The sequence below is a fragment of the Daphnia carinata genome, chromosome 5, assembly GCF_022539665.2.
Source record: "Daphnia carinata strain CSIRO-1 chromosome 5, CSIRO_AGI_Dcar_HiC_V3, whole genome shotgun sequence".
In the NCBI taxonomy this organism is placed as follows: Eukaryota; Metazoa; Arthropoda; class Branchiopoda; order Diplostraca; family Daphniidae; genus Daphnia; species Daphnia carinata.
This window is the reverse complement of record NC_081335.1, coordinates 3,444,574-3,456,708: the sequence shown is the minus strand read 5'-3', so window position 1 is coordinate 3,456,708 and position 12,135 is coordinate 3,444,574. Positions and strand designations below refer to the sequence as shown.

The window sequence follows — 12,135 nt, the reverse complement described above, 5'->3', positions numbered from 1 at the left end:
AAAAAAAAAGAATTTTGAAAGTCACAGGTACACACTCACACACGTACCGTCTTACCGAAAAGGCTGGCTGACGCAGGTGTGTGTGCGTGCGTATATACCTGAAGCAACTGTACTTTATGCTTTCAGTTTAGTTTGGAGGGTGTCCTCCTGCCGCCATGACCCGTCGTGCTTTTAACAAGTTAACGTTGATCATGCCGAGAATTTCGCGTCATTTTGTTATTCTATTCGGCATCGGCTTTTTGATTTTGACAGTGTGGGCAGACATCAACGGTCAGCCCGATTCGAATCGAACACAAGTGGCATTAGATGCTCAACGATTTAAAGACAACATTACAGAAGCTCCAGTACTCTGCGAGTGTGAATTTTTCGTCCAATCGTGGAAAACATCTCACATGATCCGGTTACCAATGGGTAAGTATTAGTTGTTCGAGCTTGGCCTTGTTCCCCCAGTTATGTCACATTCAAATTTGAACCAATTGTCAATCAAGCTTTTATAAAATTGTTTTTTGAAGAAAACGGCCATCATGTATGCCGTTGCTAACAGTGGGGCAAGAGTTTTAGTAGCCTGAAGGCATGCAAAAATCAGATAGTAAAAGCTAAACATTTCTTTTTCCCCCTATTTTTGTGTGTTTGTCCTAATTTTCCAGGTATACAACCTGTCCGAGCCAATTCTAGTTTGCAGTCATCGAACAAGGATTCGTGTGTACTTCTTTGTCGAAATCAGGTTTGACTACACCACTTTTGTTTTTCTTGTGCACAATTTTTCCAAGTCAATGTGTCATGTCATATTTGTTTGTCATTTATCATGACCTGTACTTTAAATCAGTTGCCGCCTCCACCCGAAAACGACAATGAATCCAACTGGGGGCGAATTTTCAAAGGCGCTTGTCAGACATTGATCGCAAATGAATTTACTACTCGTCAGTCTGAACAGTCGGATACCGGAAATGATAACGAACCTACCCGTGGTTGCCTGCAAGCATATGCTCGATCAGTCCACACCCGGACTTGGGTACCGATGGGCATTGAATACCGCAAACTTCTGTCTTGTACTCGTTCACGCCGTCGACGGTAAAACAATTTCTCATCTTACATTGTAATTAAACTAAGGAAATCTGATGTGGTTATAATTCTATCATACTAGGAGCTTGCCGGAGGGAAGAAAATTGTCGAACGTTCAAAGTTCACTGAACAGCGTCGATGCCCAGAGCGCCGTAATAGCTACGTCGTCCGGAATAACTGTCCGTCCGCCGGAGGATTCCCCAAAAAAACCAACAACTCAAGAAGCAAACACTTCGCCATTGAAGATCATTTTGAAACGGTTCGGACTTTTTGGTCCTGTCGTTGAGAGCTTGGTTGACATGTTCGATGGTGGTGCATGGCGTGAATTGCTGAACAATTTTCGATTGGGTTCTTATGTCGATCGTTATCAACGCCTTGCCATCGATTATGCCGAGGAAATGGATGCTGGTCACTGTTTCTTCGAATACTTGACCTACAACATTTTCAACCACCGTTTCGCACAGAGAACTCCCTGGTCGGGTAGCCGCGGGCTTGAAGATGATGCGGTCGGATTCCTGACCAACGCAGCCACCAATTTCCTTAAGAGCGAAAATGCTTCGGAAGTCATTAGTTCATTGTTTTCTATGATCCCACGACCTGCGATGCAAGATGAAGTGTCGAATACGTTAAACCAGCAATCCGCACCGGATGTACAAGAAGTGGCCATGTCCATCGCTCGGTTTTACCTTCGCAATTATTTTAGTACTCTGTCCGGCAGTAAAGTCCGAGTGGACGAACAAGATCCTACCAATAATCCCGATAGTTTGGCCGACATGATTGAACAGGTCAGTCGGCCTGTTTTCCTTTCGATCTTTGGTGTTGTACCAGGTGTTCCAGCATCAGGAAAACTGGATCACCTGCTTTTGATGAGCTCTAAACCAGAGGTGTCTGAGATTGGATTGAAACCACCGGAATTTAGAAACAAACTCGTCCCCGAACCTGTTCGTACTTCCAGTAGCTTATTGCCTCCGTTAACACTCACCACTGGCAATTCGTTTTTCGATATTGGGAATAATATTGTGTCGACGTTCCAGCGAGCATCAGACGCTACCCACGGGCTCTACTGCGTCAAGCAATACGCCGTCAATCGAATGTGGGATGGCTTCCGCGGTTCGATGCGTAAAATGATGAGAGCTATTCCTAATGTCGGATAATATTCCTTGCCAGTCTTTTGGTTTTACGTTATTTGATTGTCTTTTTATTGTTTTATTTATGCATCTGTTCCTTATATTTATGTCTAATACAACGTGTCGCGATTACTAGTGTTTTATAGAAGCTTTTTTCGCAGTTGAGAGAGGGATCTGTATATTTTGGGTGGTTAATAGTAGGGCTGATTCAGATGGGCATGTCTTTGTTGAGAATACTAGCCAATTGGTCGACATTTATGGAATCGTCCTGTTCGTGGATCTTTTGTAGAGCCTGTATTTTGAAAGGTAAATCATTTTTTAAAATGAATTTATTATTCTTTGAAAGAGAAAGTACGTTGTGAACGATGCACAAGTCGCCACGTAATTCACTCATGAGCCCAACGATTTTCTCAGCCGAACTAAGCACTTCGACACTTTGAGTGTACGGATTGTAACGGATGCCAAATGGGCGTTTGATCGTAGCCACGAATTTCCTATGATCATGCACAAAAAGATAGACAATTTTTTTTAGATGAAGAATTTCGAAATTCATTCAAACCTCATCTTCTCTTTGGATTCTTCAAAAGATTCAGAGTAGTAGTAAGCGTTTTGAAAAGATGTAATGATGCATTCCTCGTGCGCCGTTACTTCTGGATCGAATGCTTTTATTTTGGGTTTGGCCTCGTCGGACAGAGCGTGACGCAACTCGGCAATGGACGATAGCAATCCGGCACCTGTTGGAATTACACGCATAATCAATGAACAAAATGAAAACCACACATGCCTTGAGTGATAGATGTCGTACCGTACACCTTGAGGGCACCGTTTTCTTTGCATAATCCAAACTCGACGGTGAAGAAATAACACTACATGACTCCACAATGAAAATCGTGCAATCTTGATACAAGTCACGATTATTTTAATAACTTACCGTGGCAAGTTTAGTGACTTCTTCGTCTGTGGCACCCAGAGATGCAAGCCCGATTTCCTGTGAGAACTGGGCAAAACTCGGATTGGCCAGCAATGGCATATGTCCCAATAACTCGTGACAGCAATCGCTACAAGATTGTGTTGTTAAATGCATTGAATAAACGAGAAAATTTCAATGGCAATTATTTTTTTGGGCTTACGGTTCGGGAGTATAGAAAGGATCTGAACTATGGCGGATATCTAAAGAAAAAATAGCAGTACAGCGTAATTGATAAGAAATTTTAACGACAATCGAGATAAAGTTTAATAATTACACTGAGTGCAGTGGAATACGCGGAACGCTAGTCCAGCTAGGAAATCTCTTGGAGAGAGATAACCTGCAACCGGTCGGATGGTGAATCCCGTTTTACCTGTACATAAATCAAACGTTGCAATAAAATCAGATAACATACGTCAAGGGAAAATATTGATTTAATCACGTTTCAAGAAGGTATTCAAATCAGCCTGCTGAGGGATATTGTCCTGCCTGCAATGAATTCATTTTTTTATTCAAATGTTGAAAGTGGATACAGATGCAGTTAATTTACCTATAACCGCAGTATTTTACCAGCAGTGGCCAGTTTTCCAAATATTCTTTGCAAGCGTAGACGGGATACAGCTTATGTAGTTCGTTGAAGATAACCCCCCTAAATCGATTGGTAAATTACATATAATTTGATTGTCGATTTGGATAGGATCAAATAACATGGATACCATGTTTTGATCTCTTCGGGAGTGTATTCAACTCTCGGTATAGGCTCTCCACTTTATTGCAGAAAATTCAATCAAGTAGCCGGATCAAGACGTACACATCAAATGAAGTGACGTTAAATTTGATTAGATCTCAGCACATAGAGATAAAAAAATCCATAACATAAATGGATAGAAACTTACTAGCGATAAGCCATAGCCAAGTCTGTGAAGTACTTTCGCCTTTTACGGTACACGGGGTCTTTGAATCCCTTTATAAAAGGCAATCATATATTAGTTGTATTATTTGATTCTAGATGTATGATTTGGCTCACCGGATGGTCGGCGTCTAAATCCGCTCCATAAAGTAAAACTCGTTGAGCCTGGTCCAATTCGGAAATGCGTTTCGGGAACCAGACCATGTCCTCAAAATTGTCTTTCACAAACAATTTCAATAGTTAGTGTTAAATTGGAGCAAATGAATTGTTACTAGAGGAACTAGTTTACCGAAGCTTTCACTGATGGCCGGTGACATTGGAGGATCGAGTCCCATGTCGAATTCGGCCAGTTTAACAGCAGCTACTTCACTCTGAAGCGAAGCGATGAGGTCGGCCATCTGATCGTCGTTACATTGCACATCTACCATGATCTCGTACTGAGAATTGCGACGTATAGACGGGCGTGATTCAATGTGAACGACGTTTACTCGTTTTGCCTTAATGAAGTGATACCATTTTATGATTTGTGGAAATTAGTCTGAACATTACAAATACTTAAAGATAACTATGTACACTCACTTGAAACACTTTCAGAGCTCTGGCTAATCCTCCCGGTTGGTTTTTCAAAGAGAAAATCATCGTGTTGGTCTTGGCGTCGGTTTTAGGTGCCATCTAATTTTCAAATTGTATTATTAAATTTCTACGTAATGCTATAAAACTTAAGATTTAGTACTTCTCTATCGCCATGGTATGAGTCCTTCAATTTCCACTCTTCTTCGCCCATCCGATAAAGCCAGAGACCCAGTAGACCTTTGCCCGATCCGCTCATGTCTGCGATAGTACCTGATGCACTGACGAAATCCTGATGATTGGAACTTCGGCAGCAACCGGTGGAAGATGTTGTCCGACGCAGACTGTTCGGCAATCGTTTATATACGTTTCGACCTAGGGTTTGTTGCGTTGGAAGCCTCGATGGTGAGTGTTCTGTTCGCCCACGCGCACACCCAAATCTCACAGCGCCGATTGGCTTAATCTGATCGCAACATCTTCTACCTCCCTAGCAAATCTATTTTTTTAAAGATTATATCCATCTTCCACTAGATTTTTGTACATAAGGAATCCTGTCAAGTGCCTGACGAAACCAATTGTGACGATGGCTTCAAAATCTAACAAAGAGAAAAGAAAAAATCACACGAGATCATTACACACTATTGTCTGCAATAGATTCACAAATTCTTGAGGCAGACATACAAAAAAATTTGCTAAAGGTGAATGAACAATAGTCTTTTCTGCTGTTGGTGGATGGCAGGTTGGTCTAACAGCCTTCATTGCATTTTCGTATCGCAACGTTCATCAAGATTGCCAGAGCTTTTAGTAGATGATTGCTATTCAACAGTCCGTTCTCTAATCAGATGGATATTGCAATCCTCCCGAGTGCTGCTCTCGACGATCTAGGCCCTCCTTTGCCTTGATAGTTGGCTGGCATGGGCGTCATGGATTTATCTCTCTCTACGGTGGGCGACGTCGTTCGACCTGGTGAAGTGGCTAAGAAAAACGATTCCATAATCAGCTCGTGTCGACGCTTGGAGTAGCTTAGAAATGTAAAAATATATACAGCACGACATCTATTCCCAAATGGACGAGCCCAAATGAAAGCTTCCGGTCGATTCACTGCAAACAAACAATGAAGAGAAAAGTAAGTTCCGAAAGACGTTTCGCTTGCGTCATTGAATCTATTTCATCAAAGACACACTATATACCATTTTCTTTATTTTTTTCCAATCGTTGAAAGCAACTTTTAAAGTCAGTCTCGTTCCCATGGTGTGGTTGCCAACGTATTTCATCGTCTCCCGTTGAATGGGCAAAACGCATTCCATCATCAGATTAAGGTCGCCCCGACTTATCCATATAGGCGGGGCGGAAAAGTCTTTCCCAGCAAAGAAAAAGGGCACATAATGCATGATATGGTTCTCGAAGACTTGAAAAAAAAACAAATATTACTGTTATGACAACGATAACCAAATGCATCTTAACGTACATGTGCCATAGAAAAGCGTTAGTATCATTCCATCGCGTGGGTGTCGTCTGCTAGGAGCATTTCATCAAGTGATCAGAATGATTTTGTTAATCCACATCTTTCAAGTGGATATTATTCAAGTAGATGCACAACATCAACATGTCTCCTGGGCATAAGAACATCAGGGTAGCCAGGAATGAGACAGGAAGAATCCTGCCGGATGTCCATACATTAGATTAATCGACCCGTCCGAGGGCTTTATCAAACACATAGAAATACGAGTCTTATATAGGAGAAAAACAAAAAAAATCAATATCTCCTGCAATACACGTTTCTTGTATGCTCACGCTTATATTTCGGGTGACATGGAACACGAGTGCCGCGGGCATGCGCAATCCTGGACCTAAGCCAGCCACACCTTTATTCTCCATTCTATGTGTTAAGGGTCCAACAAGAAGAGAAGCTAAACTGGGTTCTTCCAAATCGGATCTACGCGTATCTTTGAACTTCTTAGTAAAAAGATTGAAATTTGTTGAAGTGCACGAAATTAACATTTTGATCTAAGACAAGAGCATCGTCGTGCCAATTCAAGAGTTGCTGCTGCATTCTGAAACGTTATGGCGGATTCTGAGTACGAAGAATTTCGTCTGCACTTCGATCGATTACCCCAACACATTCGAGCACCAGCCAAATGTTACACGTAAGTGGCGAATCAAATATTTACCAAGTCGCCATTGGGTTCCATGCCAATCGATTATAACATCTATTTTTGTGCGTGAAATAGCAATTGGAAGGAGCAGGAACTGTAATAACATATCGATTTTGAATTCTCTTTTCTGTTTGCACAATTCAGTTTAGTACACGACATCACGCCTTGCGATGATTTACCAAATTTTGAGGGCGTTCTATCGTCCTGTGTGACAGAATCACCGTTTGCCAAACGTGAATCGATCATCGTCGAAGAGGTATGCACTGGAAAGACGCCTGAAACCGTAACAATAGCTCCAGCCCAAGCAGAAGACGACGTAAGTAACCCGGCCAAGGAAATCAACCAGAAACCACCTGAACGAAAACGAAGAAAATTACCAGAGATTCCGAAAATCCATCAGCACCAAAGTATGTCAAGCGTAAAAAGATATTGAGAATCTTGTGCCCATAATTCCCTTTCATTAATAGAATTAGATTTTAAGCGAACTCCGTCACTTGCCGACGAGTTGTCACAGTTGGATATCGGTGCATCAACATGTGTGCCTTTAGTATCCGAACAACGTCATCGCCAGTTTTTCAAACCACATCTCCAGTACCGAGGTAGCATAGTATTTTAAATGGCCTATTTTATTGGAATAAAGACCTGATAATAACAACACTATTATCGAAAAAATAAAATAAAACCAGAGGAACAAAGTCCGTGTGAGTCAGACGTCTGGCCAGGCACTGATGGCGATTCCGGCCGAGATTCGACAGCTCATTCCCCGGAAGGCTCTAAAGGTTCTTCACCATACAATATTCCGGGTATGAATGATTCTTCGTATTATGGTTCCTTTCTTTTTCTTGGTCATAACAATTGAATGGTTTACGAAAATAGATACTGCATCTTCAACACCAAGCGCCGAATCGCTTCCACCTCTGACTGACGTCGAAGCAACTCACCGTGGATTGCACAAATTTACAGGACGGCATTCCGATGAAATTGACATCGACATCGGAGATCCTGTGTATGTCCAGCAAGAAGCAGATGATTGCTGGTGCGACGGTATCAACTTGAGAACTCAACGTCGAGGCATCTTCCCTTCTGCATACGTCGTTGATGTCGACTATGATTTCGATCCTGATGGACGTCGGGTTAACAAAGAACGATACGTCCTCGATTTCCTGGGGTCTGTCGAGACCCTGGTGAACAAAGGCGAGCAAGTTCTCTGTTCTGCCGTCGACCGGATGCGGAAGACGCCCATAGCTCTTCCGCAGTCTTGCATTCTAGAGATATCTGACCAAGGACTTCACGTCATGGATAAATGCAAACAAAACGACGTACGGTCTTCATCTTTTACGCATTACAATTGAGTAAAGAAACTAACCAATTGATGAATTACAGGCGGATCGCTTCCCTTGTCACGATTACTTTTTTGCTTTGAAGAACGTCACCTTTTGTGGATTTCACCCCACCGAACAACAATACCTCGGCTTCATTACCAAACACCCCAACGAAGAGCGGTTCGCTTGCCATGTCTTCCAGGGTAATGGATCGACTCGGCACGTAGCGGAAGCTATTGGGTACTCAAACGTAAGATTTACTTTCTGAATTACTTTAAAAACGATCCATGTATTGTTTACAGGAGAGCTTTTCAACGGTTCTGTCGCAAATTCATCGAGTTAGCCTACCCAATTCACGAGTTCTACATGGAATGAGCTCAAACAACAAAGTTGACGCTTCAATTCATTACTTCCTCTACTTAAATTTTCTCCTTGTGATATACAGATTTGGCAAATGTTGGTTTTTTTCAGTTTTTTTTATTAGAGAGCTTCATCTCATCGCTCATCCAACGTGTATCGGAATACAATCACTGCGAATGATTTGGCGATCGATTTTTTATTGAAATCAATGCCACGAATGAATGAGGCTGAAAAAATAATCATTATTCTCGACAACTACATCGAAAGAAAAGAAATGCGATTTTTAAAAACGGGAGATGTGAAAAAAAAGGAAAAGAAAAACAAAAACAAAAAAGGACAAAGTTGGGAAAGAACAGGAAGATTTTATGCTTTGACTGCGGACTACTAATTAACTATATCATTCAGAGATCAGAAGCCAGGGCTTTGTTTTCCCTCAGCACAGCCTTGGATTTCGTGGTTGGCGAAAGCTGATCTAAATCTGTCACATAGAAGGTTTGCTCGTCTAATGTGACCATCGAGCGTCCTGATTTTGGTCTCATGGAACGCCTCACTGGGGTTGCAAGCAACTGAAATGGGCCCTCGCTAGCTACGGAGACCGTGTTAGAAGCAGCATTAAATTTCATAGGAGTCTTCATGGCTTTCTTTTTCCGGGTAGGCGAGTTGTTTTCTTGCAATTGTTGACTAACAAAATAAACATGGGTTATTTATGCATTAACTTTGATCAATAACGCAAAACTTACTCGACGGTATCAAAGACTTGCTTCAATTTGAGTTCATACTTGACGGTGGTTGAGTTGAACGCTTGAGCTGAATCCAACAGGGGACGACGACTCGTGAGTCGTCGGCTTTGGCGTATCATAGGAGTCTCTAGTCCCAGGCTTTTAAGTAATGGCGTCCTCTGACCAGTAGGCATATTTGATCCGATACGCAATAAAAAGTTGTCGAAAAATTGTTTCATCGTATCCAGGGACTGGACAAAACAAGCATATACAATTCGCTAAATTTTGCATGAAGAACAAACATTGTTGTTACCTCGGTTTTGCTTTCAAGCGCTTGACTGTAGATGTCAAGAGCCTCCATAGTGTTGCCACGTCGTTCTTCCAGGCGGGCTTTGATATCCCAGTATAGTGCTGTTGCCTTGACTGCCGGAAAAGCTGCTTCCGATTGGTTTAGCCAGCTCTCGATTTTCGCTTCAGGATAGACAGGCTGCAATTGAAAACAATTGTTACCTTAACCAGATCCTTCTTCATAACGTAAAGAGTGAAGCTTACCTCTTGAAACAAGGCTGAAATGGTTTCCATCAGCGCTTCTACGCGACCCTCCTTCAAGTCAGTCAAATCCAGAGTGGAATCTCGCTTATTCTCTGTTGGTGGGGTGTGAAATTTGTCAGCCTCTTCAATTTGAAGTATGGCAACATCACCTTCGATGGCCTGTTGTACCGACGGCAAATCGTGGTCCTCATGGTTGTCATCTTCCTTCTCAAAAGTGACGTTCAAAACAGAGGAATTAGGTGGACTTTGTTCTTCATCCTCCACAACGTTGTTATCAAAATCTGGCGGAGGAGGTGGTGTCAGCATTCTTTCCTCCTCGTTTTCCTTTTCGAACGTCGTATTCATCACAGAAGACTTGCGCTAAACATATATTTCTCAACTGATTTGTTTTATGGGCCATATGATTACACTTTTATACCTTGAGTTGCGGTGAACCGTATTCGTTTGCATCGTTCACGATGGATTTATCAACGGGGGGTCCGTTGATTCGAAGGTTTTTGTTTACGTTACTCGATTTCTGATCTGGCACTTTAAAGTCTTTCAGTTCATGACCTAAACATCCCAAGTGACGACAACTTGCAACACTCCTACCTCTCTTTTCCAACCATTGCTGTATCTTTTCCCTATTCAAAGCAATAATGTTAGATTCAAAATGAAAATAAGAAAGAATGGCTGCAAAATAAAACCGTTTACTTTTCAGAGGGTTCTTTGGAGATGCTCCAAACTGAACGTCTGTTGCTGTCCTTTCCCAGGGTATTCGGAGCGACGCTTTTGCGAGGTAAAGTCGATGGAGGTCGGTTCATCGAAACTGTGCTAACCGAACGGTTTATCTGTGTTGAACGAATTGGCACCGCTCGTGCTTCGCTAAATGATTTTCGAACGAATGGCTTGATATTTGGTGTGTGCTGGGTACTTGAAACAGCCTTTGAAGGAGAACCCTTCCGCTCTGGCGTGAGTGGTACCATCCAAGAAGAAGACTTGCGCTTAGTTACCGCGCCAACGTGTGCCGTATTGTCCACAGTCTTTGGCGAAGATGAAGCAATGTGCGAAAATTGTTTTGGTACGTTACTTGATGGCAATTTACAAACCATGGCCGATTTGGTAGCTGTAACCGATTGTGGTTTGATGGCTGCCGCAGGTTGCCTTGTACGGTTACTAAAATTTGGGGAACAGGGAACCGTAAGTTTCTGCTTTTGTACATGAGTGGCCTGAGAAACTTGAGGTGCAACTGGCTTCTTGGTTGAAGTTGGGATTGATTTAAATGATGTTGACCGTTTTAGTGTAGCCCCATTGTTAGCAATATTTGTTCTTTTCAGACTTGTGGCAGTTTGGCCAAATGACAATGTTCGTTTAACTGATAGACCTTTTTCTGGTTTAGTAGTAGCATGAAGTTTGGCTGGAACTCCCTCGTTTGCTTGAACTGGTATGGCTTTCACTGTCGTCTTATTTCTTAAAGATCCTTTCAGGGCTTCCCAAGATGAAACCTTTTTTGGTTTGGCAGCATTTTCCTGTTTTATTGAAACAGTTTCTTTTGGTTTTACTAAGTTGATGTTTGTTGGTGCCTTTTTGTTTTTCAGAGTTCCTGTGAGTGCCTCCCAGGATGAAACATTAGGTGGATTGCTCAAGTTACGACCTAATCTTGCAAGCAATTTCTGTCTTCTTTCTTCACGTCTCTCTTCTAGTAATTTCCTAGATTTATAGCACCAACAATCGATAAGAATTTCTAATTATTCCTATTATTGTTATGTTTACCTAATCTCGGCATCTCTGTCCACAACCGTTTCGGCCTGCTCCATCTCTCTTGGTAAAATCCAGGTTTTTTCTTTTAGAATTCAACTTCTTTGGGCCAAGTATTACAAAAATATGCAAACGGCTGGCGGAGTGGAGCTATTTTTGTAAAAGAGAATACTATTATAAGATCTAATCAGAAAGTTTGCTAACGATTTTGAAAGTTACGCGTCTAATCAGGTGCTTAAGCAAGAAACGTCAAGGAGACATAAACGCCAACCGAATTTTTGAATTTTGAACTGAACAACGTTGTCAGATAACACTTTACGGTACTAATTCGAATAAACAAAACTCAATATTATAAAAACAACAATTGTTCTGGCGTAAAAAATATTATTTTGAAAAATTAAGCGAAATTACGCATGTGTACCTAACAAAGCTAAATAATTATTTTACGTTGCGAAATCCCGTTACTATAGTAGTCTTCGCCTTTAGGCGAAACCAAGAAGCAAGCAGACGACTTTTGGTTAAAATTTGAGCTCCATATTTAGTTATTTATTACTGCGACCAGCCAACAATTTTTGAGCAACTATTTCAGTTTTTTTATTTGTTGAACAGCTTTTTTAAAAATATTTTCCTTAATTTATGATTTAAAATCGCTA

General features: G+C 41.6%; 4 protein-coding genes across 4 annotated transcripts; 2 read left to right on the top strand and 2 right to left on the bottom strand.

Moving 5' to 3' along the window:
• Positions 1-65: 65 nt before the first annotated feature.
• LOC130696605 (uncharacterized) lies at positions 66-2,321 on the top strand. Its single transcript, XM_057519696.2, has 4 exons — positions 66-411; positions 648-724; positions 827-1,071; positions 1,145-2,321. The coding sequence occupies exons 1-4, from the start codon at positions 156-158 to the stop codon at positions 2,214-2,216; spliced, it is 1,650 nt and encodes a 549-aa protein (XP_057375679.1). The 5' UTR covers positions 66-155; the 3' UTR covers positions 2,217-2,321.
• Positions 2,280-4,972, bottom strand: LOC130696618 (tryptophan 5-hydroxylase 1-like). The gene is made up of 15 exons (XM_057519713.2): positions 4,800-4,972; positions 4,646-4,738; positions 4,356-4,563; positions 4,184-4,284; positions 4,053-4,120; positions 3,873-3,923; positions 3,707-3,805; positions 3,599-3,645; positions 3,434-3,529; positions 3,320-3,359; positions 3,121-3,247; positions 2,995-3,055; positions 2,749-2,923; positions 2,545-2,683; positions 2,280-2,481 (listed from the first exon to the last, which is right to left on the bottom strand). Exons 1-15 carry the CDS (start codon positions 4,893-4,895, stop codon positions 2,398-2,400), a joined length of 1,485 nt encoding a protein of 494 aa, XP_057375696.1. The 5' UTR covers positions 4,896-4,972; the 3' UTR covers positions 2,280-2,397.
• A 1,589-nt stretch (positions 4,973-6,561) lies between these two features.
• Positions 6,562-8,654, top strand: LOC130696676 (JNK-interacting protein 1-like). The gene is made up of 7 exons (XM_057519783.2): positions 6,562-6,783; positions 6,937-7,199; positions 7,260-7,391; positions 7,479-7,595; positions 7,669-8,111; positions 8,176-8,354; positions 8,417-8,654. Exons 1-7 carry the CDS (start codon positions 6,701-6,703, stop codon positions 8,487-8,489), a joined length of 1,290 nt encoding a protein of 429 aa, XP_057375766.1. The 5' UTR covers positions 6,562-6,700; the 3' UTR covers positions 8,490-8,654.
• Positions 8,652-11,749, bottom strand: LOC130696584 (uncharacterized). The gene is made up of 7 exons (XM_057519669.2): positions 11,498-11,749; positions 10,439-11,434; positions 10,164-10,368; positions 9,746-10,105; positions 9,507-9,680; positions 9,215-9,444; positions 8,652-9,155 (listed from the first exon to the last, which is right to left on the bottom strand). The coding sequence occupies exons 1-7, from the start codon at positions 11,539-11,541 to the stop codon at positions 8,876-8,878; spliced, it is 2,289 nt and encodes a 762-aa protein (XP_057375652.1). The 5' UTR covers positions 11,542-11,749; the 3' UTR covers positions 8,652-8,875.
• Positions 11,750-12,135: the final 386 nt, after the last annotated feature.